At 53.2% G+C, this 14794-nt stretch overlaps 1 protein-coding gene across 1 annotated transcript in view; it reads right to left on the reverse strand.

Moving 5' to 3' along the window:
• The window catches only part of KCNG2 (potassium voltage-gated channel modifier subfamily G member 2), a gene marked incomplete at both ends in the record, with an annotated part of 55960 nt that extends 42161 nt beyond the window's left edge, over positions 1-13799 (reverse strand). The window contains 3 exons of the mRNA XM_082853058.1: positions 1412-1630; positions 4582-4747; positions 13720-13799. Coding sequence (XP_082709184.1) covers positions 1412-1630; positions 4582-4747; positions 13720-13799 — 465 coding nt within the window. The remainder of the gene's footprint in view (positions 1-1411; positions 1631-4581; positions 4748-13719) is intronic.
• Between the last annotated feature and the right edge of the window lie 995 nt (positions 13800-14794).

The following is a 14794-nucleotide window of genomic DNA, read 5'->3' on the forward strand; positions in this document are numbered from 1 at the left end:
GGCCTCTCCCGTTGTGGAGCACAGGCTCCGGACGTGCAGGCTCAGCGGCCATGGCTCACGGGACCAGCTGCTCCGCGGCATGTGGGATCCTCCCGGACCGGGGCACGAACCCGTGTCCCCTGCATCGGCAGGTGGACTCCCAACCACTGTGCCACCAGGGAAGCCCCAAAAGTTTTTACTTTTGATAAAGTCTAATTTACATTTCTTTTTTCCTCACTGTGCTTTTGGTATCAAGAATGATGTGTACGATCCAACATCCCAAAGATTTTCTACTGTTACTTTTCTAAAGTTAATAGTTTTGCATTTTACATTTAAGTCGGACTTAATTTTTGTATAAGGTGTGGGACTTAGGTGCTCAGCAGGAAAATACGTCTACACCATCTTCCCGGAAGTGGAAGTCCCCAAAGATTTTGAAAGCAAGGTATAAAATGTTCGCTAATCTTGTGACTTATAATAGAGTCATTTACAAGAAATTCTGCCGGCTCTGGAAACAAGTTACAATAAAATAAAACCAATGTAATTTCTCCTCTAAAAATTTTACAATTTACTTAAATGATATGCTTGGAGCATCTAGTGTGTCTTCATGTTCTAGCTGCTCAGTATCTTACAAATTCTTTGGAAGCTGTGTGTAAATATAAATATGTAAACAGATGTTTCAGGTGCCCATTGACTCTGATTTCTAAACAAATAGTTTTTCTAAAATTATTCTTAGAATAGCAGTCACTGAAAGTGGCTCTAGTCTCCCCAGGATGACTCAGAATTTTAATAGCAATCTTCACCCACATTCCACCCAATTCTGAGGGAACATCTGGCCTTGGTTCCAGCAGCCTGTGACACCCGCCACCCACCTTGTGCCCGTACCCGGTGGCAGAAATGTGCCAGTTCTCTCAAACCCCTCTGTTCAACCTCTGCCTTTTGGGGATTTGGAATCAATAAGCCTAGACTGGGTTAATTTACCTCTAAGTGTTTATTAAGCTCAGATAGTTCTGCTGAATCAATAGGAAAGAAGTATCCGATCTGCTCGGAGCGTGGGCATGAACACGCCCAGCATAGCTCGCGGGCTCGCACAGCTGAGCGCTTTCTCTTTCTACTGCAATCGCACTTCACCACCTGGGGCCACGTCTTTCCACTGAAGAACCGTTTCTCACCAGAAGCGGCTCATTTCTGATGGGAGCAGGCCAGGCCCAACGTGAGGTCAGACACCGTGTGCCAGAAAGCAAAGCAGAGCTCCAGTGTCAAAGGGCATGCGTCAAAGGTCGAGGGTGGCCCAGAAGGGCTCCTTCAGGCACACTTTGAAAGTCTAAATACATAGTGACTGGACTTAACACACGAGTAAGTAAAGCCCTCAAGTCTATGGTACATACAGTATACACAGTGACAAAGAGAGGAAGAAAGAGAAAAGTCAACTCACCGTCGGAACACAAGACATCCGCACGGTGCTGGCTACCGGGTCATCGAGAGGGGGGCGGGCTTCACGACGGGTGCGAACCATGTCCACCCCTAATCCCGTAGCCGAACTTGGTGCCAAGGGTCTGGGCTGTGGTGAAGGTGCAGCGGTCAGAGTCTCCAGCAGCCGTCCGGCTCTGCCCTGGGCAAGGACGAGCTCCAGCAGGTGTGCAGACCCAAGTCCCTGTGTCCGGGGGATACGGGAAGAGGGAGAGACAACTGGGGTCTTCAGAGTCAATGACCAGGGAAAATAAAAGGTGGGAGGGATGTTCTAGAATGTGGGGTAAAGGAGATCAAGAGACATAACCAAATGAAGTACATAAACCTTGATTAGATTTTATCCAAAAAACCTACAAAACACAGTTTTGGGACAACTGGGGAAATCTGAATTTGGACCTGATACATTCATTGTTGTTAACTTTCTTAGGTGTTACAGTGGAATTTGGTTACAGAAGAGAATGACCTTATTTTTAGTAGATGCATGCTTAACTATTCAGGGATAATTGTCTTGGTTTCTGTAAACTACTTCCAAATGGTTCATACATTTCATATATATATATGGACACACACACATAAATATACACACATTTCATATATATATATATATATATATATATATATACATACATATATATATATATATATATACTTCCACACAGATGGCTAGGTTTTCACTGTACTACTCTTTCAACTTCTTTTTATGCTTGAAATTTTTCACTTAGAAAGAGCTAGGAAAGGGGCTTCCCTGGTGGCGCAGTGGTTGAGAATCCGCCTGCCAATGCAGCGGACACGGGTTCGAGACCTGGTCGGGGAAGATCCCACATGCCGCGGAGCAACTAAGCCCGTGCGCCACAACTACTGAGCCCGCTAGCCACAACTACTGAAGCCTGCGCGCCTAGAGCCCGTGCTCTGCAACAAGAGAAGCCACTGCAGTGAGAAGCCCGCGCGCCGCAACGAACGGTAGCCCCCGCTCACGGTAACCAGAGAAAGCCCGCGTGCAGCAACGAAGACCCAACGCAGCCAAAAATAAAATAAAATAAATAAATTTTAAAAAGGAGCTAGGAAAAAGCAGCCCCCGGCCAAAACCAACTAAACGTGATTCTAATGACATTACTTTTCTCCTCACAAAGCAGGATGCAGAGCAACACACGCCTCCATTTTTATTGAAGGAAACATTAATAATGGTTATGCTGTCAGCTGGGCTGGGCCACGGGGTGCCCAGATATTTGGTCAAACACTTTTCTGGGTTTTTCCGCCGAGGCGTTTTTGAATGAGATTAACATCTAATCTGTAGAGTAAAGCGGACTGCCCTCCCTGACGTGGGTGTCTTACATCTTATGTCTTAGCATGAAGGTTTTTAAAGACACAAACCCTGCTATGTAGCCGAGCCCGCTGCCTCTCGGCCCTGCAAGGTCCCCCTCCCCCCTCCACCGACGCCCGACGCCGGGTCCCTGCTCCTGCTGCTGGTGGCGTTTCTGGGCTGGCAGCTTACGTCGGCTGTGGGTCACCCCACCTTCCTTTCCCTTCCTGGCGTCTGCCAGCTGTGCTAGGACAGAGCCCGCACACCCTCCGACACAGAGGCCCCGGTCAAGGACTCAGCTTTGCTTGTGTCGATCTGCCTTTGTGCTGTTTCAGGCAGAACCATCACTCAGAACCGACCACGCTGGTCTTGACCACGTGGGCCAGACGACCCTTCTACACATATTGGCTTGTCCGTCATTCATTCACTTTTCAGCGCACTTTGACCTACTCCCAGTGGCTCCTGCCCGTCCGCGGGGAGTTCTGCAAAAGTTTGTTTCTTTTAAGATACTGTGGCCACAGATTTGGGTTTTGTTCTATAAACTCGTCCTTACTAATTTCTCACTTTGCAAACATCACTCACACCGTAGGTGTCGAAAGAAAAGCAATTAGAATCACAACGGAAATTCCCAAGGACCATAACAGTCACATCCAACGGCAGCAGGAGAGATTTAGGTTACGTGGCGAGAGAGCCTCCATTCATTATAAGCTTGAGAAACACTGAGAAAAGTTATACAACATCCTTCCCGGCCAGTTTTTAAGGGAAGTCGGGCCTCTGCCTGCCACACCGACGGGGAGGCGCCAGCTGGCAGGCGAGCAGGTGAGGCGGAAGCGGCCCAGCTCTCGCAGGGCCGGCGTGTGCTGCAATGCGGGGACAAAGCCAAGACTGTATTTCTTTGAAAACAACACACGTAAATGTGTGAACACCTCGTAAGCCTGCCAGGTGCTGCGCACAGCGAGATTCCCGCATGTAGGCGGGAAAACCCGGGACGGAGCCAGAAGCCAGGTGCCGGGGCCAGTTACTTAAAAGTTACTTAAAATCTCTCAGGGTCTCAGGGTCCGGTCGGTGAATCAAGGGATTGGATGAGATGATCCCTAGGCCTCTTCCAGACTCAAGGTCCATAAATACCAGATAAGAGTGGAAAAGATGGAAAGCCTAGCCTCTTGGAAAAAAGCAAAAGAGAGCGGGAGGATGGAGGGGGGCAGTAGCAGCAAAGCCTGAAGAAGAGAGAGACCTGGGCAGGTGGGGGACACCTGGCGGCAGGTAGACACAGTTCCACCGGGGGGTTAGCACCCTCGACCACCAGCCCAACTTTCAGTCCGGGTCCTGGGACGAAATGATGTTTCCTCTGTGGCCTCCGTGTCCTGGGGTGAGGCAGCCCCGAGGAGAATGAGGTCGGCTGGAGCCTGGGGCACCCAGGGGACAAGGATGGGAGGGGACAGTGGACACAGGCTCTCTGGGGGCCCCGAGTTCTTCATTTTGCCACCACTCCACTCTTCTCTACTCAGAGCTCCTCGTGGCCATCTCTCTTTGTCTTTGTCTCTGTCTCTGTCTTTCTCTGTCTCTGTCTTTCTCTCTCTGTCTCTGTCTCCCTCCTTCCTCCCCAGCAGAGCCTCAGGCTCCGGGGAGCTGTCCGATGGGGACAGGCGTCCGAGTGGCCAGTCCATGCCGCTGGTTCTTTCCCCAAATCTCTGTCCTCCTCCCTCTTGGGCATTAACCTCTGAGGAAATCGCTGTTTTCAGGTGTCCACATGTTGAGACTCTTCAGGCGATGGTTTTAATTCGATGAGCCCGTTCTCCCCGGGGGCGTCTGGGCCACACGTAGGACCCTCTTACCGTTGGCTGGTTTCCCCGCGTCAGGGCTCCTCCCAGGGAGCCCTCTTCCAGAGCTGCTGTCTCCCAGGCCGTCTGCCGGTGCTTCTCCAACCCCTGAAACGACAGGTCGGCCCTCCTTCGGGGCGCCGTGTCTGGATGTTGGTTGGTCACGGACTTCTTACAGAATCTGGGAAACACGGTTCACTGCCTCATAAAGCACACGGTCGGTCTGGGGGTCTGAGGACCCTCTGAAGTCTGCCGTGGTCACAGGGCCCCACGGTCCCGGGGGAATGTTCATGTTTATTCCAATTACCTGCTTAACGACATCGTGATGGTCATTGTACTTCGCTCCAATCAACGTTCTCACGTGCATCTCCAAGGTGTGCACATACTCTGAGCGCAGGGCTTTGACAAGACAGATGGAAACATAATAGCTTCTCAGAACCTGTTCTTTTCTTATCTCCTCTCGGTCTCCCATCAGCGACCCAGACAGACAGTCGGCGTACCGCTCTATAAATGTAAGAACTGTCACCTCCAGGCTCAAACGCAAGGCCCCTGACCACGTCTTCCCTGTTTCAGGGAGAGGATTCTTTCTGGAGGCCAGTGTGTGTCCTGTGCCCTCATCCCGCCTCGCCTCCCCAATTATTCCCTCTTCCAAGGCCCCCCGTGGGCTCTTTCTAATCAGCAGAAGAGCAATTCACAGATGGACACCCCTGCCCCCAGTGCTAGCCGCTTCCGGCCCTGCCTGCTGGGTGAGAGTCTCCACTGCGCGCACCCGCCCCGGCCCCACAGAGCGCTCGGGGGATGAACAGCGCGTCCCTCTGGAAGCCTCCCCTCTCTGGGCCCACCCGGGGCTCCCCGGCTCGCCCCGCTGCCCCCACAGGCCCGACGCCCTCCTGGACGACCGTGAGCTATGCCCTTGCACGTTGTAAGTGAGCTGTCCCCGAGTGGAGGAGCCGCTGGGGCAGAAGCCCAGGGGTCACCAGGGCTCAGGCCACCTGCGCACCACTGTCAGCCGCCCGGAGCCCAGCTGACCCGTGTGTGCACTGCAGCACCTGCCCGTGGCCCAGGCCTCTGGGCGCGCCCAGGCCCCGGGCACTGTTGCGTGATTCACAGGACGAACGATCACTTCAGAGGCGCCTGGGCCTCACCCTCAGCAGGGTTAGGGTCTCTGGACCCTCAGCATGAACCTCCTTATGGGCTTCAGTGCGTCTCCCTGTGCCTGTGAGCCTAGGGGCTGGAAGAGCATCTTGCGTTCCAGGACAACTGTAACTGCTAAGTCTGCTTCAGGGTATAGCTGAGAGGATTCTAATTAGCACATCTGTATGCAGATGTCTGTTACATCCATTGTTTTCTCTGAAATAGCTATTTGCATAGGTGCTTTTGCTTCTGGAGCCCAGAGGAGGGGGGCTTCCACCCAGCCTCGGAGCTGCGGCACCAGCAGGGGGAAGGGAGTTGCCCCATCCCTTACGCGTGGATTCCTGGTTTCCAGTCTGTGATTTGGAGGAAACATCGCCCTGAGGGAGGGGTTCACACTGGCATTCTGTCTCTCTGCAGCATTTCCCAAATCCATCCTGAGCACCCTCAGTGTGTCAAGGGGCCCCCAGTGGGTTTGTCCCCACCCCTATCAATTTCTAAACCCACATAATGAAAGCTCTTGAATGGTCTAAAATAGACCGCGGAGTTTGAGAGCCGCTGTCCTGAGCTAGCGAGCCCCCTGGCCCTGCCCCGCTGGTGGGGGCCTGAGCTCTCGCTGGGCCCCGGGGGGCTTCCTGAGCTAAGAGGCTGAGCCTGCGGTCCAGCCTGGCCCTGGACACCAACCCCAGAGCAGACGTTTGTACAGGACGGAGCTACTGAAACTGCAGTGAATGGAAAGATGATGGTTTGAAATTCTCATGGGTCACGGCTGCTACCCGCTACCGTTCTCTGCCCATCACACAGGGGTCGGGGGGGGGGGGCGTCCCTGTGTGGTCCAGTATCCCTGGCACCTGAGAGGAGGGGCTGCAGCTTGAGGGCACAGGGCTGGCCCAGACCAGCCCCCAGACCCTCCAACTCCAGCTCCGGGGCCCCTGGACTCTCTGTGGCCTTAAGTGAGGGTCCCCAGGCTGGTCCCCAGAAGGAGGCCCAAGGCTTCCACTGCAATCCCATAAAAGACCAGAGGCCCCCAGTGATCCCAGTAAGAGCAGGCGGCCTCCTCACAGGCTCCAAACATCAGATCTCAGCTCCCTGAGCCGGAAGTGAACAAAGCAAAGTTTCTAGATAATTGAATTTTTACTTTTTAGTCAGGACAATTCTTAATTGGTAATTCCTTTTTCAAATCAATTTTATTAAACAAGTAATCATTGCCACACCTTCTGCAACAGAATGTGATGCACGTAACTGGACCTCCGTGTGAGCCCCTGCGAGGCTGTGGGGCACCGCTGTGCTGTCACCTTCTCCAGGGTGTCCCGACAGCAGGGGACTCCTGTGCACTCCGAACCCCTCACGGAAGGAGTAGCGCACCTCAGGAGAGGGGGTGCTGCCTACTCTCTGCAGAAATAAGTCTTCAATCCAAGTCTGAAGCGACTGCCTCACTGTGAAGACCTCACGCACCAGAAATTCTCTCTCCAGTTCGGCGCGGTGTCTCTGCAATTTATCAGAAACACCCCAACTAACTGCCCACGCAGAGGAGAGTGACCGAGTAACTACCACGGTCCACACAGTGAGCGACCAGCTGCTGCAAAGAGAACGAGGAAGATGTCTGCAGCCGGGCGTGATGACTTCCGGGACGTGTGTTCAGAGGCACATCTGGAGACGCACAGTCTAGTGAGGCAGAGGCATATAACATGCACAGGGCCTGCCTGTGCAGGAGACATTTAGGAAGGAGAAGCAGAAACCACAGGGACTGGTCCCTGGCTGGGCAGGTGGGGAGGACAGGGCGGGGACGTCCCTTGAGCTCCCAGAGCCACACGCTCCACGTTCCCTTTGCCACCAACGACCAACAGCCAGGTGGGAGAGAAAACAGTACGAGCCTCACCGTAGGGGTGGGAGGAAGAGAGAACCCGCCCGAGAAGCCGTGGGAAACAGCATTGATGGCTGTGAGGCCACAGACAAAAGAGCTGGGCGTGCAAGGCTGTGCCGAGCAGGTAAACTCTCAGGCTGAGAACATCCTTCTGCAGTGTCAGCAACGCGATATGCAAAGAAAAACTGGAATTGCAGACTCAGGAGATGAAGGAGAAACACAACCCAGACGTGGGGAGGGATCCGAGCGTCCTGGAGCACAAGTGAGAACGGGAGACCCCGGAACGGGCTTCAGCGCGGTCACCGTGCAGGACCAGCGTTGATTCCCTGGTTTCACTGTGTTTTTGCAGAAGATCTTAACATGAGGGGAAGCTTGGTGGGGATATAGGAGAACTCTGTGCTAATTTTTCAGCTGCTCTGGAAGTTTAAAATAGTTCAAATAAGAAGGTTTTTTTTAATCTATTTTTTTCTGTTTAAACCCTGAGGCACTGGAATGAAAAGCACCTTGAGTCTGAACTTGATGAGTTGCACTTCAGCCTTCACACCCCCTCCCCAGGTATCAGCGCTGGGATCTCCTCAAAGGCCAAACCCCCAGACACTCAGCCCACTTCCAGCGTGGCCTCCGACGCTTTCTGCAGAAACCAGAAACCGTCCAAAATTCCCACGAAACACCAGAGCCTCGAACAGCCGATCTTACGAAAGAACAGCAAAGTTGGAGGACTCACGCTCCGATTTCAGAACATACCACAAAACTGCAGTAACTAAGAGGGTGGTCCTGGCACATGGGCATCATCGAGAGCCCAAGACAAAGCCTCACAATCACAGTCAGTTGATCTAGACACAGGTGCCGGGTCCACTCAATGTGGAAAGGACAGTCTTGTTAACAAATGGTGCTGGGAACACTGGACAGTCACATGCAAAAGGATGAACTTGAACCCCTACTTTACACCACATGTAACACTTCACTCAAAATGGGTCAGTGATCTAAGTTTAAGAGCTAAAACTGTAAAAATGAAATAAGAATGGGGTCAAATCTTCACGATCTTACATCTGGCAATGCTTAAATATGACACAAAAAGCATACACAGCAAAATCTAAAAATAGATCAACTGGACTTGATTAAAATTAGACTTTGGTGCATTGAAAGACTCTATCAGCAGAGTGAAAAGACAACCCACAGAACAGGAGAAAATATTTGCAAATCACATACCTCATCAGGGTTTAATATCGAGAATATATAAAGAGTTCTTACAACTCAACAACAAAAAGAGAAACAACCCAGTTTTAAAATGGGTAAAGCACTTGAATAGACATTTCTCCAAAGAAGGCAAACAGCCAAAAAGCACATGAAAAGATGCCACACATCCTTAGTCCCTGGGGAAATGCAAACCAAACCCACAGTGAGATTCTATGGGGATGACTTTAGTCAGACAGACAGACAGTGGCAAGCACTGACTGGAATGTGGAGAAACTGGACGCCCACACAGCGCTGGTGGGAATGTAAAATGGTGCAGCCTCGGTGGAAAACAGTTTGATGGTTTCTCAAAAAAGTAAACACAGAATTACCATATGACCTGGCAATTCCACTCCTAAGTATATACCAAAATAATCGAAAGAAGGGACTCCAACAGTTATATGTCAGCCAATGTCTGCAGCAGCATTATTCCCAATAGCCAAATTGGGGGCAACCCTCAACAGATGAACAAATAAACAATGCGGTCCACCCACGCAAGGGGATATTTCTCAGCCACAGAAAGACATGAAGTACCGACACCTGCTACAACATGGATAAGTCCTGAAATCGTTGTGCTAAGCGAAATAAGGCAGACACAAAAGGACCAATATTGTATGAAACAGCTAGAAGAGGCAAATTTGTATAGACAGAAAGTAGACTAGAAGTTACCAGGGGATGGGGTTTCCCTCGTGGCACAGTGGTTAAGAATCTGCCTGCCAACGCAGGGGACACGGGTTCGAGCCCTGGTCCGGGAAGATCCCACGTTCTGCGGAGCAACTAAGCCTGTGCGCCACAACTACTGAGCCTGCGCTCTAGAGCCCACGAGCCGCAACTACTGAAGCCTGCAGGCCTAGAGCCCGTGCTCCGCAATAAGAGAAGCCACCGCCATGAGAAGCCCGCGCACCGTAACTAGAGAAAGACTGCACGCAGCAACGAAGACCCAACGCAACCAAAAATAAATAAAATAAAAATAAATTAAAAAAAAAAGAAGTTACCAGGGGCTGAAGAGGGGAAATAGGGAATTATTGCTTAATGGGCACAGGGTCTGTTTGGGGTGATGAAAAAATCCTGAAAATAGTGGTGATGGTCACACAACATGGTGAGTGTAGTTAACGCCACAACAGTACAATGTAAAATGGTTGAAACAGCCAACTCTACGCTTTACACGGTGGGGAGCCTCCAGCTGTGGCCTGAGCTGACTCGTGACCCTGACCGGTGACACGGCCCCGACGCGGCCCAGCCAGAGCAGACAGCAGGCTCCAGCTGCACATTGACGTGTAGACCGCGCGCTCAGCGTGGTACCCGGTGCGGACCCACACCCGTGAGTGACGGGGCCTGGGGTGTGCATGGAGGAGCCCTCCCCATCTACTCACACGCTGCGGCCTGAGCCCCAGCTGTACCCGATCGGCCACCAGGGAAGATCCCAGGACAGTGAGGCCGAGTGTCCTGCCCCAGGGCAGGTGCCGGGGACAGCCAGGCAGTGCCGGCGGCGGAGCCGTCCCAGGGGGCCATGGCCCGCGGGGTCCTGCCTGCGTTGTCCTGCCCAGCGTCCCTCTGCCGGCTCCTCCCATAGCCAGTGCCCTGTGGGCATGTGGCCTCGTCCGCTGGCCTCCCCACGTGGCCGCTGCCCCTCGCTGGGCTCGGGTCAAGGGGGTCTCACCTACCGCCCCCTCCGCCATGGCAGAGCTCTCTGCTCTTCTTACTTTGCTTCTTTCATCTCTTGAGTATTTGCAGATGCCTCAGTTTCTTGTTTGACACATGGTCACTGAGGTGCTATATCGCCAGGCACCGGGCTGGGCCCTGGGCTCCGAGGGGCTGGACCGAGAGTCACAGGTGATCCCAGCAGCCTGGCCAGACCTCGGGCTGCTGGACGCCCACCTCTGCTCCCTGGGAGCGGCTTACCCTGCAAGCGGCACGCAGAGCACCGCGCCAGCCCTCCGGAGTCTCCAGGACAAGGTTCTGTCTGGGGACACAGAGGCTCTGCAGGTTCCGGCTGGGTCAGCATCGCACGTCCCCAGAGGTGATGACTTAGCTGCTCTGGCAGCAGCCCACATTCTCCGTAATTAGGACCCCTTAGGAGACGCCTTCGCAGCCCTTAAGCGATTTTGAGGGGGAGCCCCCGCTGTGACTTCAGGCTTCAGAAAACAACATTTTTAGAAGAAATGCTGCTTCCTGTCAGCAATGGGACGACTTTTTCCCCCTTCTCCTTTATCCACAGCTGCTATAGATAAAAATGGGTCAAAATAAGTAAAAACTGACATCCTGCTCCTGCAGTCACGAGGGCCCCCTGCCACGTGGAGGCCCTGTGCGCCCCCCTTCAATGGGACACCAGCCATGAGGCTCCTGAAGGGACCAGGCATCAGTCAGTGATGGGAGACCCCTTCCTGGGAAACATCTGTGCTGGTTACATTTTCTCCTCTGGGAAGTCAGTTCCTCAGAGGCAAAGGGCACTAGCAGTAAGGATGTGTCCCAGTCGTGGTCCCACCTCACTGGACAGGGTTCACCGGGGACACGGCTGGACCAGAGGCGGAGCGGGGCTCCATCCTCAGTGGAAGCCCAGAGGACCTCCGGGCAGAAGCAGCGGGCGGAGGCTCAGCAGCAGGGCCCCAGGAGGTGGGGCGTGTGTGGGGAGGGCCGGGGATGGGGGCGCGGGCGGGGGCACAGTGCCTGAAAGGGCTGCTGGTGTGGCCCCTGCTTTACAAGCTGGGCTGTATCCAGGCCCGGCCGTTGTAAATGAAAGAAACTTCCACATACAAGGTACTTAGGGATACACCCGACCAAGGAGGTAGAGGCCCGCTCCCGGAGAACTACAAAAGGCTGCTAGAGGGAGTGAAAGAAGACACAGATCATGGGAAACACATCCCATGCTCATGGACTGAAAGACTTCATATGATTATGATATCTACACGACCCAGAGCGATCTGCAGCTTCAGTGCAATCCCTGTCAAATCCCAATGAGGTTTTTTGCAGAAATAGGAGAGCCATCCTGAAGTTCATGCGGGACCTCAAGGGCCCCGAAATAGACAAAACAATCTTGAAAAGGAACAAAGGTGGAGGCCTCACCCTTCCTGATTTCAAAACTTACTACAAAGCTGTAGCCAACAAAACAGTACATCACTGGCACAAAGATGGTTCATGACCAACAGAACGAATCGAGAACCCTGAAATCAACCCTCGAATACGTGCTTAAGTGGTGCCAAGACGGTTCAATGCGGAAGACCATCTGCAACAAATGGTGTTGGGAAAACTGGATATCTGTATGCAAAAAAAAAAAAAAAAAAAAAATTAAAAATAGAGTCACTGTATGATCCAATAATGCCAGTTCTGTGTATCTACCCAGAAGAATTGAAAGCAGGGACTCAAACAGATACTTGTGCGCCCACATTCACAGCAGCGTGGTTCACAACAGCCAACGGTGGAAGCAACCCAGGTGTCCATCAGCCGACGGGTGGGTCAGCAGCAGGTGGTGATAGACACAGGGAATGTTATAAGGTTACGTTATAAAAAGGAAAGAAATTCCGCTACAACGTGGACCAACCTTGAGAACACCGTGCTAAGTGAGAGAAGCCAGTCACAAAAGGGCAAACATTGTAGGAGGTCCCTTGAGGAGTTAAATTCAGGGACCGAAAGCAGGGGGGGCTGGGGGAGGGGAGGAGGAGTGAGTGCTTCACGGGGACAGCGTCACCTGGAAAATGAGGAAGCTCTGGAGACAGAGATGGGGATGGTTACACAAGAATTCAAATGCATCTAATGCCACTGAACTGTACACTTAAAAATTGTTAAAATGGTAAATTTTACGTTACGTATAGTTTACTGCAATTAGCCATGTAGTTGCCTAGATCTTATCACTGATTAGTTTTCAGATTACAGGGATCATGAAGAAAGCACTGTTTAGACGCCCAAAACATGAAACTTTGGTCATGTTTAAGGAACCCTGGCCGTGGCATCTGTACTTTCCTTTTGGTACACCCGGTGGTTCCTCACGCTTTCCTATTTCCATTCTTTTTCCTCAGCTAAAATGTCCCTCTCAGAAGACTGCTTCGGAACACCCGGAGCAGACTGCACAGTTCACGTTCGCAGTGATGCGCACAAGATTCCTGGAAAAACCCGCTGTCTTGTGTTGTGAGGTCACAAGCAGGGACTCTCAGCCTTCCCAGAAACTGACAACTACCCCCTTCCTAAGGGAACCCCCAGCTGCTCTCCTGGGGGCCTCGCAAGCTTGCGGCGTCTCAGGGGCGCGAGGGTGTCCCCGTGGGACCACAGCTGGCAGCTGTGCCACTTCTCCCAGGAGGCGGTGGGAACCGGGGCTGGAGGCTGACCTGGACTCAGCACAGAGGAGGCTATTCTGGGAGGCCTCAGGGTCTCCCGCATGGGTCCGCCTGCCGACAGGTTCAGCTCCGGTCCTCCTTGGCCTGCACCCCGAGACCCCCTCCTTCCCCTCCCAGCTGTGTCCCCCTCCCCAGGTCACACTCCTGCTCCCACTGAGGCTGTGCTCAGGGGCCCTTGGGGAATTGCCAGGGTCGGGCACCTGTCCAGATACTTGAGCTTTAACCTGTGGGATTATCCACAGATGAACGTGTCAGCCCCTTCACCACGATGCCTACAGTCTGAATAACTAATCAGTGACAAGACCACAAGCACCCTGTTCTTCTGAAATTATTCAGGGTAAATAATAAAGGAGCGCAGCTGATGAAGCCACAGAGGCCAGAGGCCCCGAGTCTCCACCCTCCGTCTGCTCCCAGAGCTGGGCCGCCACAGCTCCGCAGGCGTCACACCTGCTGTTCCTCCCATCAAGGTCAACACCTGCCGCTCGGTTCCGGAAACCCAGCCAAGAAAGACTTAAGGGCTCTTGCCTCCAGCCTGGGGTCCGAGGGTCGAGGCCTGTTCCTCGAGAGCTATGTGACATTCGCAAGGCGACTGCCTACCCTGTGTCCGTTTCTCCACCCGCGACGGCGAGTGGCAGTGACGGCGCCCGTATCACCGGGTAGGGAACCAGCGAGGCCATCGCTGTTCCTTTCAGGCAGTGCCATCACCTTCCTGCAGCCCAGATGTGACCGTTTCTACGATGACAACAAAGCCCTCGTGTTTGCCTGTGGGACTGCAGGCAGGTCCTGCCAACGGGCAGCCGCTCTCCGATGGCCCAGGGGTACCCAGGCCCTAGGGCCAGTTCTGAATGAGGCGTCCAGATCAGGCGAGGCTTGTGTGGAAGCACAGCAGGAAACTCTGTTGACTGGGGAGGGGCTGCCGCACACGACGATCTACTTGGGGTGAACTGGTATCATTTAATTTTTATACAGCTTGCTGTTAACAGAGGCCCCAAAATAAACAGTTGTGCCACTTGCTTCAAGAACATTTTCTCTTCGGTTCAAATAGTTTCTTTTTATATATATATATATATATATATATATTTAAAATTTATTTATTTTTGGCTGCGTTGGGTCTTCGTTGCTGCACGCGGGCTTTCTCTAGTTGCGGTGAGCGGGGGCTACTCTTCGTTGTGGTGCGCGGGCTTCTCATTGCGGTGGCTTCTCTTGTTGCGGAGCACATGCTCTAGGCGTGCGGGCTTCAGTACCTGTGGCACGCGGGCTCAGTAGCTGTGGCGCACGGGCTTAGTTGCTCCGCAGCATGTGGGATCTTCCCAGACCAGGGCTCGAACCCATGTCCCCTGCATTGACAGGCGGATTCGTAACCACTGCGCCACCAGGGAAGGGAAGCCCCCAAATAGTTTCTTACCTTACCAACGTACACTTGTTCTAAGAGGTCGGGAGAGCTGGTGGGGGGGCGGGGATGAAGAGGAAGCAGGGCGCGGCTCAACAGGCCCAGGGCAGCCCCGAGGGAGGGGACTCCACCACCCGGGCGCCTCACCTGTGGGTCCCACCCAGCGGGTTCCGTCGGCACCTCCGTAGGGCGGCCCGGATGGACCTGGGGTGGGAGAACAAATGGGGGTCCACTGCCCCTCGCACTCACGACTGGGATGACGGCCAAGCAGCGCCCAAGTCT

Source organism: Leucopleurus acutus, assembly GCF_964270905.1.
Source record: "Leucopleurus acutus genome assembly, chromosome: 13".
Taxonomy (NCBI): Eukaryota; Metazoa; Chordata; class Mammalia; order Artiodactyla; family Delphinidae; genus Leucopleurus; species Leucopleurus acutus.